A 17,771-nucleotide genomic window follows, 5' to 3' on the forward strand; every position below is an offset into this window, starting at 1 on the left:
GTGAAGCTCCCGGGCCCACAGATTGGGACACTCTGCCAGCTGGCGAGCACCGTCCGGCAGAGCCGGTCCTGGTCAGCACGGACAGGAACGCTCCTCCGCAGGGCACAGCCTGGCCCGGCCGCCCAGCCCACCTGCCCCCTTCTCCACAGCTTCACCTGAGCAGCGGCCAGGGCAGGGGGTGAATGGCCGGGGGGGGGGGGGGGCTGCCTTGCCCTTGTGTGTTGCACCAGCCACTTCCCCAGGGCACAGGGCGTGTACGTGAAGCCCCCAGCGCGAGGGAAAGCCTCTCAGATGGGCTGCACAGGGGCCAGGGATGACAGCTGGGAGGAGGTGGGGCTGACTCGGCAGGAGCTATTCCTGACGTGAGGAGACCTTCCAGGGGAGCCAGCCACGGGCCAGCCCAGAATCGCCGTCAGCAGGAGGGAGCAGCCCATGCGGTGGGAGTGCTGCTGGCCAGCTGCTGGCCCTCCCGTGTCCCAGTGCCAGTGCCTTCCCAGTCCCGTCCCCCATCCAGTCCCCTCGGGGTTCCCGGCAGGGAGGGCGGCAGCAGGGGCAGCCTGGCAACAGTCCCGCAGGCCGGCCCAGGGGTGGTGGGCCAGCTCAGGGCCAGGAGCCGTGGTCTGCTTCTCGAATGCGACCAGGGCCTTGGCCCCACCACACGCGTGGGAGCTGCATGCCTATGGCTCTGCCCCCCTTCCGGCCGCTCAGAAGTGACAGCTGACTTTTTTCTTAGAGCTGCGGTAACAGATGCCTAACGAAAAGGACCATTTTGATCGTGGACGCGTGCAGCTCCGCGGCATTAAGTACCTTCGCACTGTGGTGCAGCCATCGCGCTGCCGCCATCCCTGAGAAACTCATCAAAAGCTAACCCCTCCCCCTCCTCCAGCGCCGGCGACCAGCATTCTACTCTCCGTCTCTATATGCGTGTGATATTCTAAGTGCCTCCCGGAAGTGGAATCATATCGTGCCTGTCCTGGGGGACCGGTTTATTCCTCAGCGTGATGTCAGGGTTCCTCCCTGTCCTGGCGTGTGTCGGGCTTTCCTTCCTTTGTAAGGCTGAATGCCCATTGTTTGTTCGTTCGCACCGGTGGGCACGGGCTGCTGCCACCCCAGGCTGTTCTGAGGGCTTTGTGCACGTTAACTGCTTCCATCAGGCAATCTTCTGAGATGGGTGCTCCCTCACTGTCCCCTTTCTCAGGCGGGGAAACTGAGCCCTGTCTGTGGGTCCGTGGTGGAGCTGGGCACCCCATGAAACAGTGCTTCCCCCCAATGTTGATCAATGTGGGAATGCAGTTTTATGTATTTACGTCACAAGGAGGGACTGCCAGGCCAGACAGCTCAGATGCAGAAATGGGAGGTTTTACTGCCTTCCACTTTGTTTACATCTTTGGGGGGGGGGGGGAAAGTCCCAGTATTACATAATCTTTTTCATTAACTGAGTCTCCACCACTCCCTCAGGGACCCAGCCACATGGGGGGAGGGGGAGGGTGGGGAGCGAGTGCCGGCTGTGCTGGTACTGTCAGGGGCAGAACTGGGGGGGGGGGGCTGCCTGGGAGAAGCTCCTGGGAAGAGGGGCATGGAAGGCAGAGGGGGCACATTCATGGGCAGAGGCTGAGGGCCTGTGGGTCATGGGACCGGCTGCACCCAGACTCCGGGAAAGGTGAGGCCCAAGCCGTGGCCTTCAGCACAGGAGGGTGCTGACAGTGGGGTGGGCTCCCCGACCAGGAGGCCAGGGCACCGGGCTGTCGCCCAGCCCCCCACCCAGGCCTGGCCCACTTCCCTCTATGAGATGACTTGCATTTCCACTGCTGGCCCATCAGTCCTGCTTCTCCCTCTACTTCCCAGGCCATCGCCTGACTGGGGGACCCTTCCTGGGGCCCCTTGTTCCCTGGGGTTGCCCCCTCACTAACTGCACTGCTCAGGGCCCTCGTGTCCCCCGCTGACAGAGGAGGAAACTGAGTCTCAGAAGGGCAAGGGGACTCGCAGGCGGAGGCCTTGAGGCTGGGGCCTGTGGCCACCGGGAGAAGTCACTAACTTGGGGTCACTGGCAGCTGCACAGTCCTGGGCCGGAGTCAGCTGATCTCCCCGGGGCCACGGGACAGCTGGCCAGGAGCCACCCTCCCGGCACCCTCTCCCTCGGGGGCACTTGCCCCATGCGAAGATGTTTACTTGTGAACAGCCCCTCCCCTTCCTCCCAGGAGGAAGTCAGGCCCCACACTTCCTTTTTTGTCTGGCAGTTGGGGAAACTGAGGCCTGAGGCTAAATGGCTTCTGCAGGGTCCATGGGGCAAGAGGACCCCAGTACTTGGCCTCCCACGGAGTGCAGCGCAGGAGGGCTTCCTGGAGGAACCGCCCCAATGGCCCAAACTCTCTCCTAAAAAGGCCTGGCCTTACGCAATGGCTTTTGGTGGTGATGCAAAATGGTCAAGTCCAGCTCCTGTTCCTCCAGGCCTGGGCTGCCCTTGCAGCCTTCCCCTAGCCCGCATGATTTCTAGGAAGTCATGTTTGCTCCCCGCTGGACTCCACCCAATGACAGAGGCAGGAATGCTCCTGGGAATCCCAGCACTCTGCAGGGCTGGGCCAGGGCCCAGAGGAGGAGGGCTGCCCAAAGCACCAAGGGCATGACTTTTCCCGGAGCCTGGGTGCTGGGCTCTCCTCCTCATCCGACACTTGAGAACTCTGTGGTGTCTGGACTTTGGAAAAGGAAGGCAGAACATTGGTATTTTTATTTTATTTTATACTAGAGGCCTGGTGCACGAAATTCGTGCATGGGGTGGGGGGGATCCCTCAGCCCAGCCTGCACCTTCTCCAATCCGGAACCCCTTGAGAGATGTCCGACTGGGATTGGGCCTAAGCCAGCAGTTGGACATCCCTCTCACAATCCAGGACTGCTGGCTCCTAACCGCTCGCCTGCCTGCCTGCCTGATCGCCCCTAACCGCCTCTGCCTGCCAGCCTGATACCCCTAACTGCTCCCCGGCCAGCCTGATCACCCCCTAACTGCCCTCCCCTGCTGGCCTGATCACCCCTAACCACCTCTGCCTTGGCTCCCCATCACCATGGCTTTGTTTAGAAGGATGTTTGGTTTAATTAGCATATTACCCTTTTATTAGTATAGATTATTATTTTTTAATATATTTTTATTGATTTCAGAGAGGAAGGGAGAGGGAGAGATAGAAACATCAATGATGAGAGAGAATCATTGATCAGCTGCCTCCTGCACACCCCTCCCCCACCCCCACCCCCCTATTGGGGATCAAGCCCACAACCTGGGCATGTGCCCTGACTGGGAATTGAGCTGTGACCTCCTGATTCAGAGGTCAATGCTCAATCACTGAGCCACGCCGGCCGGGCCACATAGATGTTTTTAGACATGTGGCCTCACCCCCGGGGCCTCAAGTCTTCCCTCCTGGAAATGGGGCTGGCACACGCTCTGGGTTTGCCAGGGAAGGCTGCAGCGCCCGTGCCTGCAACCAGCAGTACCTGCTCCTCTCGGGACACTGCTGCCAGCCAGGCCCTCATGAGCCACGTTTGCATTTTTGCACAAATGCTCCCCATTTTCCCCCGGAGACAGAGCCAGAGAGCGGGAGTCACTTGCCCAAAGTTACACAGCCAGGAAGGTGCAGAGCTGGGATCCCAGCCCAGGGGCCTCGGAATCCAGAAGCTGATTCCTAACCCTGCACGGAGGGAGGGAGCCGGGCACACAGTGGCTGCGCCCTGACAGCCCCGCGGCCACGAGCATTCCTCTTCCCTAAGATCCAGAGATCCCATTACTGTATTTGGGGACTTATTCTTACCCGGCTCAAGGACTGCCCGCCCCCACCCAACGACCACAGCAAAGGCAGGCTCTTCGCCATTCAGGTTTCCCTTGTTAACCTCGGCTGTTTACAGGCAGGTGTCCCCCAGGGAAGGACACAGAGGAAGGAAGAGGAGACCTTTTACCTTATATCCTTCTTATACCTTTTTAATTTTGAACTAAGTGAATGGACCACGATCCCAAAACATATCAAAGTCACAGATGAAAACATGTAACACGTTTCACTAGCCGCTAATAGGTGTGTGGTATATACAGCTGTGGCAGGGGGAGGGCCCCAGGAGAGCAGTGGGCCAGGTGTAGGCCTGACATGTCCACGCGTCTGTCCTCCTCCAAGCATTTCACTACAGTAGGGTCCCGGGGAGGCCGGGCTATGACCTGGTGGCACCTACCCTTGGAGCTCCAACTCCCAGCACATCCCCCCCTTGAGGCCCAGGAAGGGGCCCTGCTCTCTGTTGCCATGGTGCCCAGGACAGAGCCACTGCCCAGCACTCTCACGGACTGGAGGGGGGAAGGGCAGTGAGCAGGCGAAGGCCGAATCCCTGTTCCTCCCTCCAGGCCTGAGCACAGACAGACACTGACCACCATGGGGGGCCCGCGGGTCTGTGGGGTTCCTAAGGGGACTTTGTGGTGGCAAAGGAAGGAAGTGAGATTGGGGAAGCAGGTTGCTCTGGGAACCAAGCAGCCCCCTCTCCCCTCCTGGGCCGCAGTCTTTCGCAGCAAGGGTTCAGGAACCTGGAGAAGGGCCGCGCATAAATGGATACACTAGACAAGAAATATAAATTTAGAAGGCATGGGGAACCAGGCAGAAACCCTTCTCTAGTGGAGTTGGCTCGCTTAATCTCTGGACCCACAGCTTTTTATTTACACACTAGAGGCCCGAAGCACGAACTTTTTGCAAGAGTAGGCCTTCCCTCAGCTGCCAGCGCCCTCCCGGCATCTCTCTGGCACCTGGGATGGCTTCCCTCCAGCTGCCTGCAGGTACCGGAGACCCCAAGGCTTTTCTCACAGCCCCTGCTTCATTCCCAAGGTTGAAGCCCTGTCTAATTAGCATATTAGCTCTTATTATTGTAGGTTTTGTCCTTTAGCAAAGCAAACATACATATCAAAGGTAAGGTTGGCAAACAGTAAAAGATTATCAGGTTACTTAGGGGATTGCCCTGAGACATTCAGCCAACATTGTCCCCTTGCTAAAAGCCCCAATGTCCATGAGCCTTCTGAAGGACTTCTTGCATAATTATGACCTGCTGGTCTTAGCCTCCAGCACTCCTGGGCAGTGGTGAGGGGCCCTTCAAGGGGGGCTGCCCCCGTGTATAGGTGAGGTGCAGGGCCAGGCAGGGAGGGGCCTGCAGCCATGGGGCAGGGTTCAGGCCTAGCTCTGCACTTTCCAGCCACGAGACTGTAGGCCAGGTCCTTCACCTCTCTGTGCCTCAATTTTTCCAGTGAAATGGGGCGCTGTCTGTGACTCCCGGGCTGGGGAGGGTGATGTAAATGCCAGCCATAAAGCCAGGCCCCTATGACTGCATGTTCCAGGGGCATGGCCAGGCCATGGTCTGCAAGAAAAGCTGGGAAGACCCTGGTGCAAGGCTGGGGGGAACTCTGAGTGGCAGCAAAGCCCGAGGTGAGTGGGCAGCGTGTGGAGAGGCCCCAGGATGACTGAGCAGCCTCCTCACGGCGCAGGGAGCTCTGAGGCGGAGACCACGCTGTCTCCCTGAGCTTCCAGGTTCGGAGACAGGAAGTGAGAGTTTCCTGGCAGGAACTCCATGCCCGGGCAGGCCTGGTGCGTGTTCCTGTCAGCCCAGCCGCGTCTGGGGCCTGGAGTCAGCTTCCCAAGGCCGAGTGGGGATGAGCCGCTCCTAACGGTGCAGTCGGGGAGGCTGGGAGCCACAGGGCCGGCTGAGGTGGGGACACCCTGCGTGCTTCAGGCCCAGGGCTCCGGCCATCGGTCATTCTGCCCCAGGGGTGGGTGGGGGCTGTGCCCAGGACCCTGCCACCCTCCCTGTCACCAGGTCCCATGAGGCCCTGCAGAGAGGAGAGCCCAGAGAACTTGGCTCCTGTGGTCCAGGCCAAGCGTGGGCTAGGGCCTGCCTCCAGAGCCGCTTCCGGCCGTGCTGGCCAAGCTGTCTGGCCAATAAGGAAGTGTGTGTGTGCGTGTGTTGCTGGAATGTTCTGGCCCTGGTCCACACCCGAGGATGGAGGGACCGTGCCCCGTGTCTGCAGTTCTCCTGAGGCAGGACAGCCTGGGAGCCCCTGGTGCCCCTCCAGCTGGAGTCCCGGCTGCGTCCCCTCCAGCAGGTCCCTGGTCCTGCCTCTACCTGGCACCCTCCTCCTGGCGGCGCCCTCTCCTCCCTCCGCTGGTCTTCCCCCAGTGCCCACGTTCCCAGGCTCCTCCATGGACAGGGCTGTCCTGTCCACCCCTGAGCTGAGGGCCTGGAGTCGGGGCCTGCTCCATGAAGTCTGGGGGCTCCAGCCCAGGCCTCTCTGGAGGGCATGAGGAGGTGCAGAGGGCAGCCTGCAGCCCAAATGTAGTCCTGGGGTGAGCCCAGCCTGGGCTCGCACCCTCTGTGGCCCCCTCCCCGTGGCTGAGCATCCCAGCCACCTGGTGTGAGGCAGGGCCAGCTCACGCTCTGCTGGCTGCCCCCCCTCCCCCCGCAGGACTGCTGGTCAGTGGCAGTTCTCAAACATTCCCTGCCACACCCCCAACCTGGAACCTGAGAACTCCAACCTCTCCTCTTCCTCATTCCACCCCACCCACCCCACCCCACCTGATTCCCACCAGGGAGGTCTGGGCACTCCCCCCCCCCCCGCCACCTCTAGACCCTGAGCACCCATGCGTGCCTGCTCCCACCCCTGGGGCCCACCAGGACTCAGCCCTGGCTGTGCGGCAGCCCCGGGGAGGGAGCAGGACAGCCCTGCCTGGGCTCTGCTCAGTGCCGGTCGGCAGCGCAGGGAGGTGGGCCCGGAGGGTCTGCAGACGCACGGCCCCTGCCCCTGCGTGCCGGCCCTGCAGCCTTTCAGGACCCTCGCCCTGTGCTTGGGGGACAGCTTCCTCGGGCTCCAAGGGGCCTGGCTCCAGAGGGATAAACTGAGGCCTGGCCGGGAAGTCCTGGCCCCTGCAGCCACCTGCTCCCTCGCGCTGCCATGGTCACGGCCAGGCCGAGGCAGTGGGGCCTTCTGTGCAGGGGGGAGCGGGGAGGCCTCTGCCTGTTTCCATGACTCCGGTCTACTCCCTCACCTCACACCCAGGTTCCCGTCAAGCTGAGGTTGCCAATGCAAATGAGGTTCCCAGCAGCCTCGCCAGAAGGCTGGAGCCAGGTGCCCAATGGAGGGATCTCCTTTCAGCCCCCGCTCCGAGCCCAGGCCTATGGGGTCAGCCCCCACACCCGAGGGTTTCACTTGCCTGGCAGGAGCCCCTCAGCCTGAAGTCCCTCATGTCTAACCCAATCCCTGATGCCACACAACAAACCTTGGCGGTTCCTTGTCTCCCAGGCCCCCCGCTGAGCGGGGCTCCCGGCACCTCAGGCAGCGAACCCCGAATTCCAGGGCGGGAGCCTGTTTTGCTCGGCAGCCACAGGTGTGGGCCTCCCCAGCTCTGGGCCTGCCTCCGTCTCCGCATCCACTAAATGGGGCCACAGGACCTTCCCTGGCACATGGGGCCCCAGGCCTCCTGCTCCCAGCCGTCTTGGCCTGCCTTTCCGAGGGGAGCACCGCTGCAATTCACGTTTATTTTTTAAAACTCTGTGTCTCGCGCTCAGACCGGGTGGTGCCAACACCATGGACCGGAGCCCCTGCCCCACACTCCCCAGCAGGTGCCTGAAATGCCTCCGCCATTGCTGTCCCTCTGGCCCAGCGGCCACGCGTGGCTGAGGATGGAAGCTTCATGGCTCTGGGCTGACCTGGGGCAGGGCTGGGAGTGCCTCCCTGGACTCCTGGAGTGGGGCTCAGGCCAGGGGGACAGTGGCTGAGCCTCACCTCCCCCAGCGCCCCCTGAGGTCAGCTCGCTCCGCCCGCGGGAGCACTAGATACAGGTGATGAGCAAGTCCACCGAGGCGGGCACCTGGATCTCCTCAAAGAGCACGCGGGCCCCCGCGGTGTCGGCGCGGCCTGCGCTCAGCAGGTCCTGGGCGCGCTGCAGGAGGCGGTGGTTCCGCCGGCGGCCCAGGCGGCGCAGCGCCAGGATGGCCAGCACGTGCTCGTGCCTGCAGAGACATGACCCTCAGTGCAGACCCAGCCCGTCCAGGGACACCCCAGGCCCCGGGTGAGGGGAACGGCTGCTGGGGCTGGTCTGAGAGAGGCGGGCGGAGGAGCGCTGGCCTGGAGGGTCCGTCTGGTGGAGAGAAGGGGCCACCAGCTGGGGAAACGCCTAGGCAGAGGCTCAGGAAATGCTGTGGGGCGGGGGGAGGGGGCGAGGGAGGAGGATGCATGTGCACAGGGTGGCGGGCCAGGGGCATCATGGGCCTGGGAAAGGGGAGCCCAACCAGGCAGCAAGGGGAAAGGCCGGTGGAGGAGGGAGGTGGAGGAGGCCTCCTTAGTCACCCCTCCCTGGCCAGGGCACCCGCCTCCAGGAGCCTGGGAGGGCAGGGCCACTGAGGGTAGGGGAACCCCACGGGGCCAGGAGGGGAGCCCCAGAGCGCTGAGGGGGGCCCCTCTGAGTCTGTCAGAGGGACAGTGTGGGCGGGGCTCTGGGGGCTGCGGAAGGTGCTCCTGCACCTCCACCATCCCATCCCCAAGGCCATGAGCTGGGATTCCCACGGGCTGATGACTCACCCCTCCGCCCTTCCCCCCAAACAAAGCCTCTTTCCTCCTGGCAGGGCTTCCAGAGAGGGCTTTGTTCCCCAAAAGTTCCCCACCGGGGGGTGGGGGGGAGGGGGGGACATGTCTCCAACATCAGACACCGAGGAGGGACCGGACCCGCTCAGATTCCAGGGGTCCCCCATCCCACCACAGGACGGAGTGAAAACCACAGAGAATAGATTATGAGGCAGGGGAACCCTCTTTTCCAGGCGCCCCCTCGCATGAGCTCGCATCACCCTCAGGCTCCTCACCTGCCCACCCACGGCCTCAGGGATGGGACCCGCCCCGGCCCGCAGCCTGTGGGAGCCGGGGCAGCAGGGGTACAGACCTGATGTCGGGGTAGCCCCCGATGAGCGCCTCCAGGTGCCGCTGGATATCGTCTTTGTAGGTCTCACCCAGGATGTCAGCCACGCCCGGGATCGCCTGGTCCAGCCACGTGGCCTCCGAGCCCTGCGGAGGCAGGGAGCCGCGCCTGAGCCTGTGGGCTGGCCACCTCCCCGGGACCCCCTTGCGGCCCTGCCTGCAGCCCCTGCGTAGTGCACCGGCGGCCTTCCCGCAGCCCCCACCGCGACCCTTCCTCGGGGCTCCGCCAGGTAGGCCTGCACCTTACAGGGTGCAGCTCAGGGTCTTCACGCCTCTGCTCGGAGGGTAAACTGAGGCCCAGCCGGAAGTCCGGCCTGGAGTCAGACCAGCGGCCGGGTGAGGGGTGGATGTGTCGGGAGGAGGCCCTCTGCTCCAAAGGCTGGAGGTCGGGGTGGAGGAAAGGCCTCCCACAGCCCCGTGCAGTCAGATGCAGTGTCGGCCCTCGCTCTTGGAGCCCCACAAAATATATGTAAATATATGTAAATGTATGCAAAGCGCCGCTCCGGCCCCGCCCCTCTCGCAGCAACCCAACTGCAGCGAAGAGCCCCGCGGAGGGGAGCCGCTCACCAGGCCCCGGAAGGTGTCCCCAATGGCCTGGGCGTCCAGGCCCATCTTCTGGGAGCCGGTCAGGCGCTCGGCGCCCCGGAACCGCTCGCGAGGCCTCAGCGCCTGGGCCAGGTACTCGCGGACCACGTAGCGGTGCGCCTCCTGCAGGGTCTCCTGGGCGGGGCGGGTCAGGGTCAGGGTCAAGGTCAGGGTCCCGGGCCTGGCTTTGGGCAGGAACCCACCAGGGCCACGCTCCTCCCAAATACCTGCGCGCGAGGTGGCGCCACGCGCTCCAGGTGGCCGGCGAAGGCCACCACCTTGTCCATGAGGGGCTGCAGCGTGTCCTGCGTCAGCCAGGCCTTGGTGCACAGGAGCCTGAAGAGCGGCTGGGCGAGGACAAGGGGGGCTCTTCCCACTGTGCCCGCCCAGCCACTGGGCCTCCCCTGGAGCCATGCGGGGCTCCTGACAGCCAGGCAGGGAGGCCAGTCTGTCAACAGGAAGAAACCCTGGGGGTCTCTCTGACCCCCTTCTCCCCGCGTAGGGTGCCCCGGGCCTCCCTACCAGTGATGCACGGGGCTTTCCCAGGGGCTCGGGTTTGGGTTGGAGCCTGCAGCCAGGTCTTGCTGGGTAAGGGGCCTGGTTTCTTTTTTATTTGCTTTTATTTTTATTTTTTTAAGTGATAAAGTTTTTTAAAATATATTTTTTTATTGATTTCAGAGAAGAAGCGAGAGAGATAGAAATATCAATAATGAGAGAATCATTGATCTGCTGCCTCCTGCACACCCTCTACTGGGGATAGAGCCTGCAATCCGGGCATGTGCCCCTGACCACAATCGAACCCAGGACCCTTCAGACTGCAGGCCAGCACTGAGCCAAATCGGCTAGGGCTCTTTTAAAATATATATATACATATATATATAATATATGTATATTATTGATTTCAGAGAAGAAGGAAAAGGGAGAAAGAGAGAAACATCAATGAGAGAGAATCATTGATCAGCTGCCTGCTCCAGGCCCCACACTGGGGATCAAGCCTGCAACCTGGGCATGTGACCTGACCCGGAATCGAACTTTGACCTGGTTCTTAAGTCGATGCTCAACCACTGAGCCATGCCTGCCAGGCAGGCCTGGTTTCTTGACCTACAGTCTCCAGGAAGTAGCGACTGACCATCCCTGCCCAGCTGGGACCTTGTCTGGGTCACTTGCCCCACCCCACCCCTGAAACTGCCCCTGGAGTAACGAATGCTGTGACTTGGGCCCCAGGGCCCAGGGGGCACTCACTGGGTGTGGAAAGTAGGCAGAGAGGGCCCGTGCCACTCACCTGCACATTGTGCTGCAAACCCTGGAGCAGCCGCTTCTGGAAGGTGCAGGTGGCAGCCACGAGGGGCTGCTCCAGCTCCGTGAAGGCTCCTGGGAACCTGGCCAGTAGGCTGGTCCTGGGGAGGGGCCAGGACAGGTTACAAAGTAGCAAGGGTGCGGGACAAGGCCCGGCGTGCAGTCATGCGGGCTAGGTGCCATGCAGCTTCACTCCCTTAGACTGCAAAGGGCCTAGGACACACAAGGTAGTAACCCTGGGAGCAGAGCCAAGTGAGGGGACAGCACCAAAGCCCCAGGAGCCAGTCATGGAAGCACAGTTCAGGGGCACGGGCGTGGCCCATTGCACACAGAGCTCCCCTGCGGCAGCTCTAGGCCAACCCGCCATCCCTCCGGGAGAGTGCAGCCCAGCCCAGCCTGGACCAGGGGCCCTTCTTGGAGCCTCTGACCGCCTCCCTGCAGGTGCCAATGCCCATTTCAGTGTGGAGGCAATTGAGGGCCAGGCTATGCCCAGGCCCCAGTACAGGGACACAGAAGGGCGGGCTAACATGCCATCAGGGGCTGGACCAGGGGCTACCTGCCCACCAAGGTGCAGAGAATGTTCCCTGGGGCCGCCCGGACAAGCCGGACCCAGATTAGAGACAAGAGAGTGGTCTCATTGTGGTCTTGGTTTGGATTCAGACAGGCCTGGTTCTGAGTCCGGCTGCAGCACGTACTGGCTGCAGACAATAGACAAGTGGCATTTCTTTCCTAAGCCTCTCCTTTCCATCTGTACATGGGGACGCCACCCTCGGGATGAAAGGCACCAGGTGGGTAAAGCCCTGGCACATCACAAGGGTTCCTGAAGCCACTACGCACAGGCCCTCGAGGGCACTGAGTCCCAGGGAGCAGTGGTCTGACCTCCACGGGGCAGGTCAGGAAAGGAGGCGCAGAAAGCGGAAGAGACTCATCTCAAGGCGCACAGCCCAGCCCGCAAGTGGCCGAGCTGGGATCTGAACCCGGGGCTGCTCAGCGTCTGCGTCCACTGTTGCTGGCTGCCCTGCAGCCGCTGGTGCCTCCACAACGGAGCACACTGAGCCTTGGCCGAGGGTTGAGGGCACAGAATGGGGCAGCACTGCCAGCCCAGAGGGAGGGCCAATGGCTTCTGGGGCAGAGGGACCCCGGCCCCACTCCCAGCACAGCCCCGCTTCCCAGAAAAGGGCGTGTTCTAAAGAGAACGAAGGCTGCTGGGATGCAGGGAGGAAAGAAATGGAGCCCACAGTGGCAGGATGTGGACCGGATTGGCAACAGACAGAGACCGGCGGCTCGAACTTCTCAGCCTCTGCTCAGCCTTGGAACTCTCCGCATCTCTTCCCGGAACTCGGCTCCGCGGTGCCCAGGCGGCCTCCCGGGAATTCCCCTTTTTGCAAATTTGTCTCCTTTGCGTGCGCCTTCGGTGCCCCGATTTCCAGAGCTCGCGCGCCCCCTGCTGACCGTGCTGGGCACCGCGCCGAGGAGGAGCGGGAGACCCACCTGAGCTCCTCGCAGGCGTTGATGTTGGCGCCCAGGTGCGGCTCGCTCACCGCCTCCGACTCCAGAAAAGTCTTTTCAAACCTGTGGGCGGGGTACGCAGAGGCCTTGGGGAGCCTTCCTGGCCGCGCTAAGACCCGGGTCCTCCCTCCCTTCAGAACCACCCTCCCCTCGAGTCCCATCCAAGCTTCGGGGCCTTGGGATGAGGCCCCTCCCTCCCACGTGTCCGGACCTCCCACTCTGAGCAAACAGGATGGGCTCTCCCCCGGGGAGACACCATCCACACCGGCCTGACCACTACCCCCACCCGCCCTGGCCGAGGATGGCCCGCACCTGGGCAGGAAGAGACCAAGCGCCCGCGCGCAGATCCGCAAGGTGGTGGCCTCCAGCTCCGCGGAGATGGCCCCCGCCGCCTTCACGTGCTCTGCCACCAGCTAGGAGCGAGGCCACGCTCTGAGCCGGCCTCTGAGCCCTGGACCCCCAGGCCCCAGCTAGTGGCTCCAGCCCGCCCTGCTGTCTCACATCTGGGCTCCAGCTTCCAGCCGCCTCAACGTGGAGGCCAACCCTCCCAACGCCCCACACCACGGCCAACTGGGAGCTGTGGCCTGGCGTTCCCTGCCTGGCCATGCGACCAGGGGACCCCATCCCGCCCCACGTGGGCCTTCAAGCTCCCGTCTGAGTGGGGGAGGGGGTACTGGATTTTATAGCTTTGGGTGTCCCTACTCCCAAACACAGGTCCCCTCCTCAGCCCCTCCCGGGCCGCACCATGTGGATGTCGATGGACAGCGACGAGTGGTACCGGCCTTGCAGCACCTCTGGGTCCACGGCGGCTGCCCAGCGGCTCTGCTCCAACTGCAGGATGCTCTCGAAGCAGCTGGCGATCTTGGTCTGGGGGGGTGGGAGGAAGAGCGGGGGGAGGGCGCGGTGAGACCCTGCCGGAAGGAGATCGGGTGTCCCCTACTTCAGGAGCCGCACCGCGCGTCCTTGGGGACAAGGGCCACCTCGCCAGGGCTCAGGCCGCGGGGAGCCTTGGATTGCTATCCTGGGCCGCTGGAGCGCTGAGCGTACGCCCGCCCCCTGCTGTCTAGCCCCGCCCCCTATAGTCTAGCCCCGCCCCCACCGTCTAGCCACGCCCCTCCTCACCTCTAGGAAGCTGGTGTAATCGCTCTCCAGTTGGGCCCACACTTCTGGGGCCAGGAGCGGGGGCAGCGGCTCCGTGGACAGAGTCAGGTCCGGGGCGCCCAGGAAATTAGGACTGGAAGGCAGGAGGGGGTGATGAGGCAGCGGCTGCCCCCCACCCCACGCCCCTCTGGCCGGGCTCAAAGAGTAACACTATCACCACCATCACCGCAGGGCCCCAAACCTGAGTCTCCAATCACACATTCCACCCCGTCCTCCAACCTCAAGCTTCACCCCCAAGCTTCTCCCCCAAGCCGGGCTTCCTGGCACCGGCCCAATCAGCTGTGTGCGCACAGAATGCATAGGAACGGCTTCCACATGGACCTTGGCCAGGCTGCCTCGGAAGTGACCTCTACCCTCATGGTCGGAGTACACCCCCAACGGAGCTCTAAGCGCCCCAGGGCCACGCAGCTCAGGCACCTGTCGCTATCCAGCCCACCCCAGGGAGGGGCCAGTGTCTCTCCGAGAACCCGTACCGCGCCCAGGACCCTCCTCCCACGCGCTCTCCGGCTGTGGGCTGCGGGCGCTCAGCGCAGAGGCGACCTGCCCATCACACTGCAGAGCCGGGGGTGGTCGGCCTGTGCCTGCTCCTTCGGGGCATCCAAAGGAGAGCGTGCGGGTAACAGCCCACCCACGCCGAGCAGCGGGAGCCCGCCGCTGTGTGCCGCCTGGAGGTGCCCTTCTCTACGTCACTTACTAGTAGAGGCGCCCTGGGGACCAGCAGAGGCCCTCTAGGGGGTTCCCCGCCCAGGTAGGAGTCCCCCCGAAGCTCTCCAGTTTTGGGAGCCGGCGCCTGGGTGGCCCCTTGTGAGCACACCATGGCCTAGAGCCGCAGGAAAGGATGCCAGAGGCCTGCGGGACTCTCACCAGCCCCGCCCAGGAAGAAAAGGGAGGGGGAAGGGGCCCGCCCCTCTGTGCCGCCCGGGACCCTCACCTGCCATAGACGTTGGCGGCCCAGTCCAGCAGGATGTAGAGCTGCTCGCAGCCGCGCGCGTCCCGCGCGAGCTCCTGGAGGCGCTGGGCCACAGCGCCGTGGTAGGCGCGCAGGTAGGTCTCCCAGGCGGGGAAGCCGGCGGCCGCGTACGCGGGCTGCACCTCCAGCCGCACTTTCTGCAGGTCGCGGCGAACCAGGCCGCCCAGCTCGGCCAGCAGGCGCGCCAGGCCCGCGGCCTCCCCGGCGCCCGCCCGCTGCACGCGCTCCCGCGCGCTCCGCCGCACCTCGTCCTCCCAGAGCTGGCGCCAGCGGCGCGGCGTGCGCAGGAAGTCGCCGTCGGCGGGGGGTCCCGGGTGCGCCTCCTCTTCGGCGCGCACGACGCGGGCCAACTCGGCCAGCGCGTCCGCGGCCACGCCGTCGGGGCCCAGCGTTTCGCGCACGATGGCGCGGATCTCCGCGGCCAGCCCGTCGTAGTGCAGGCACACGTCCATGGCCCGCCGCGCGAAGCCCGTGGGGTCCCGCTCAAAGGTGTGCGACGCTTTCTCGGCCACCAGCCGCGTCTCCAGGCGCTGCAGCTGTTCGAAGGCCACCAGCAGCTGCCACTCGGTGATGAGATCCGCCACGGACTTGCCTTTTCGCCAGGAGGCAGGAGAGGGGCAGTGAGGGGACCCCGCGAGCCTGTAGCCCCCAGTCTGACCCCGGAGCGGCGCTGCCTGGTCCCAGAGCTCGGCTGAAGGCCGCTCCAGGAGCAACATCCCCAACTGCCGGAACCCCCTGAATCACGTTTGAAGAGACAGAACCCCAGGCACAAGCCTGGCTGCAGACGCATGTGGATCAGCCCCTGCCCCCCACCCCCCACCCCCCTCCGCTCCCGCCAACCCAGCTCTGCTGAGCCCTACCTGGGCCTCAAGTGCAGCCCCTCCTGCAGGTCCAGGGGTCAGACTGCAATGCCCAGGCTGCTGCCCCTGTGCTGCTCCTGCTCAGGGCCAGCCCCCTGCTCTGGGAGCCTCTACTTCCCCCTGTGCCCCCCTTCAGGGCACAGCACCTGTGTGTCCTCTCCTGGGCCACCCCGGCCGCCCCTCCAGGCTGCCATGGCTCCCTGCAGGCTCTGTGACCCGTGGCCTAAGAGGGCAGCGCCTTGTCCATCACTAGTTCGGCCAGGAGCCAGGGAGGCTGGAAGAGGCCAGGGCTCTGGAGCCGCAAGTCTGGATTCCAGTGCCATTTCTCCCGTCCCAGCTGTGAGGCATGAGAGTCACTTCATCTCTCTGAGCCTCCCTCTCCTGCGCCCACAGGAAATGCCAGAGGAATTTAAAATGCAGCTGTGCGGGGGCAGGGGTTGGGGGGCTGGGGAGAGCCTGGCCGGCCCTGGGCTCCGCTGTCCGCCCTCTGGCCTCAGTCCCCCCCCCCCCCCCCCCCCCCCCCCCCCCCGGCTTTGTGCTGTTGGTGCCGCCCTCACCTGCCTCAGATTCCAGCTCCTCCGGCTCCTCCCTGGGGGATGCCTGCTGGCCAACGCCGTCAGTGGCCCTGGAGAGCTCCTCGGGGCCGTGGCCTGCCCCTGGCCCAGCAGTGGCCTGGTCCTGGTCCACGGCCGGCCTGTGGTCCTTGGAGCGTCGCAGGGACCGGAACAGGAAGCGGGAGCTGCGGCGGAGCAGGCCTGGGTCCTCCTCCGAGGCCCGGCCCGTGGCCCGCTGGCTCACCCGGGAGAAGGCCCGCTGGAAGGCGCCCAGGCCTGGCATCAAGGCCTCGCGCTGGGCGCTGGGCCCTTCCCCGCTGCTTGCCCGCCGAGTGCCCGGCACTGGGGTCGGTGGCTCCCCAGGCTCCTTGGGGCTGTGCAGCTCCAGCGCAGCGGCCACCGTCCGAGGTGCGGTCTGCATGGCAGCAGCAGGAGAGCTGGGGACAAAGCGGAAGCACAGGGGGCCTGAGGGTGCCCAGCCATGGGGAGCGGGACAGAAGCGTGTGAGCGCCCGGTGGCGCCTGGCAGGGCCCAGTCGCGTGGTCAGGGAAGCTTCCCCCAGGAGGAGAGTCCTGGGCTGTCACAATGGCGTGTCACCAGGCAGCTCTCAGGCCAGTGCTGTCTGTGCCAGGCTGCAGCCAGCGCAGAGAGGTAGACAGCCACTTCCTCCAGGCAGCCCCCCTGACACTCCTTCCAGGGGTCTCCCCCAGGTGCCCATCCTCACCGCTCATACAGGCCAGACCCTCCAGCAGAGGTGGAGAGGGGAAACGGGCAGGCAGGTCCTGGGGCCCAGCCCGAGCCACAGTCCCCTGGGCTGCACCCAGCAACCACATCCAGGACTTCCTAGACCTCAGGTCCTCAGGCCTAAAATGCCAGCCACCACCACAGCGTTCGCCGCCCCCCAGGCCTCAGCTCACCCCCATTCGGCCTGTCAGGCCTAACTGCTTCTGCTCAAGGGGCACTCAGACTCTCTTGGGAGCCCCCCTTCCCAGGGGGAGTCAGAATCAGAGGGAGGAGGGGTCAGCTTGTGGGCATTGGAGGAGGCAGCTTATCGGGGACTTGCAGCCAGCCGGGGGAGGTGGTGGGAGGGGCCCTGGTCTATATTTAACTAGGAGCTGGGGGTGCCCAAGGCCGTTTCTCACCCATTACATCTGCCCCCATAGCAGGTGAGGAGAGGGGCCCTAGGCTCTGGGGGTACAGATCAGAGGCTGGCCCTGCACACCCAGGCCCCCCAGGCTCTGGCACATTCCCTTTCAGCCAGCATGGCTGTGCTTGGCTTTCGGGCTTTAGGTGAAGCTCTGGGTGGGAGAGGAGAGAGCCTTTTCTGCCGGCTGGACAGCTGGACGGGAGGTCCCAGCAGGGGTGTGTGGAGGGTTTAGCCTCAGAGAAACTGGGGCAAAGGAAGGACAGGACCTCCTGAAGTCACTGACCAAGAGGCTGAGCCCCAGCTCATTCCCAGCTCCCACCCCCCACAGAGGCCAGCTGAGGGCCAGCACCCGGTCCTTGGACATCAGGCAGGAACAGCCTCTCCCCAGGCCCTCACCCACCCCCATCCAGGGGCCAGCAGAGACCTACCTTCCTTTCGCAGAGGCTGCGGGCAGCTGGCAGGAGGCCCTGCTGAGGGAGGGGCCGGCCAGGTGATTGATGGAGCCTTGTTGGCCACGCCCCGGCCACAGGTCACCGTCCTCCCTGGTGCCAGAGCTCAGCGACCCTGCCTTGACTCAGACCCACCCACACAAGGCAGGGAGCATCGCCACAGGAGCCGGGTCCCCTGCTCTCCCCACTCCCTGGTGCCCCTCAGCACCCAGCAGGGGCAGGCGTGGCGATGAGGACCGTGCCAGCTGGCAGAGGGGCCCAAGGTGCGGGCA

At 64.3% G+C, this 17,771-nt stretch overlaps 1 protein-coding gene across 1 annotated transcript; it reads right to left on the reverse strand.

The window, feature by feature from the left end:
* Positions 1-7,517: 7,517 nt before the first annotated feature.
* EXOC3L4 (exocyst complex component 3 like 4) lies at positions 7,518-16,336 on the reverse strand. Its single transcript, XM_081112169.1, has 11 exons — positions 15,907-16,336; positions 14,451-15,081; positions 13,481-13,592; positions 13,103-13,225; positions 12,671-12,771; positions 12,341-12,421; positions 10,836-10,950; positions 9,781-9,900; positions 9,536-9,688; positions 8,934-9,055; positions 7,518-8,010 (listed from the first exon to the last, which is right to left on the reverse strand). The coding sequence occupies exons 1-11, from the start codon at positions 16,322-16,324 to the stop codon at positions 7,830-7,832; spliced, it is 2,157 nt and encodes a 718-aa protein (XP_080968295.1). The 5' UTR covers positions 16,325-16,336; the 3' UTR covers positions 7,518-7,829.
* Between the last annotated feature and the right edge of the window lie 1,435 nt (positions 16,337-17,771).

This window comes from Myotis nattereri (assembly GCF_964212035.1).
Source record: "Myotis nattereri genome assembly, chromosome: 1".
Lineage (NCBI taxonomy): Eukaryota > Metazoa > Chordata > Mammalia > Chiroptera > Vespertilionidae > Myotis > Myotis nattereri.

Coding starts and splice junctions, on each gene's coding strand:
- EXOC3L4 (XM_081112169.1), bottom strand. CDS start 16,324: ATGCAGACCGCACCTCGGACGGTGGCCGCTGCGCTGGAGCTGCACAGC. Junction 12,422..12,670: donor CTTGGTCTCTTCCTGCCCAG/GTGCGGGCCATC, acceptor CCCCGCCCACAG/GTTTGAAAAGACTTTTCTGG. Junction 8,011..8,933: donor GGGGGCTACCCCGACATCAG/GTCTGTACCCCT, acceptor ATGTCTCTGCAG/GCACGAGCACGTGCTGGCCA.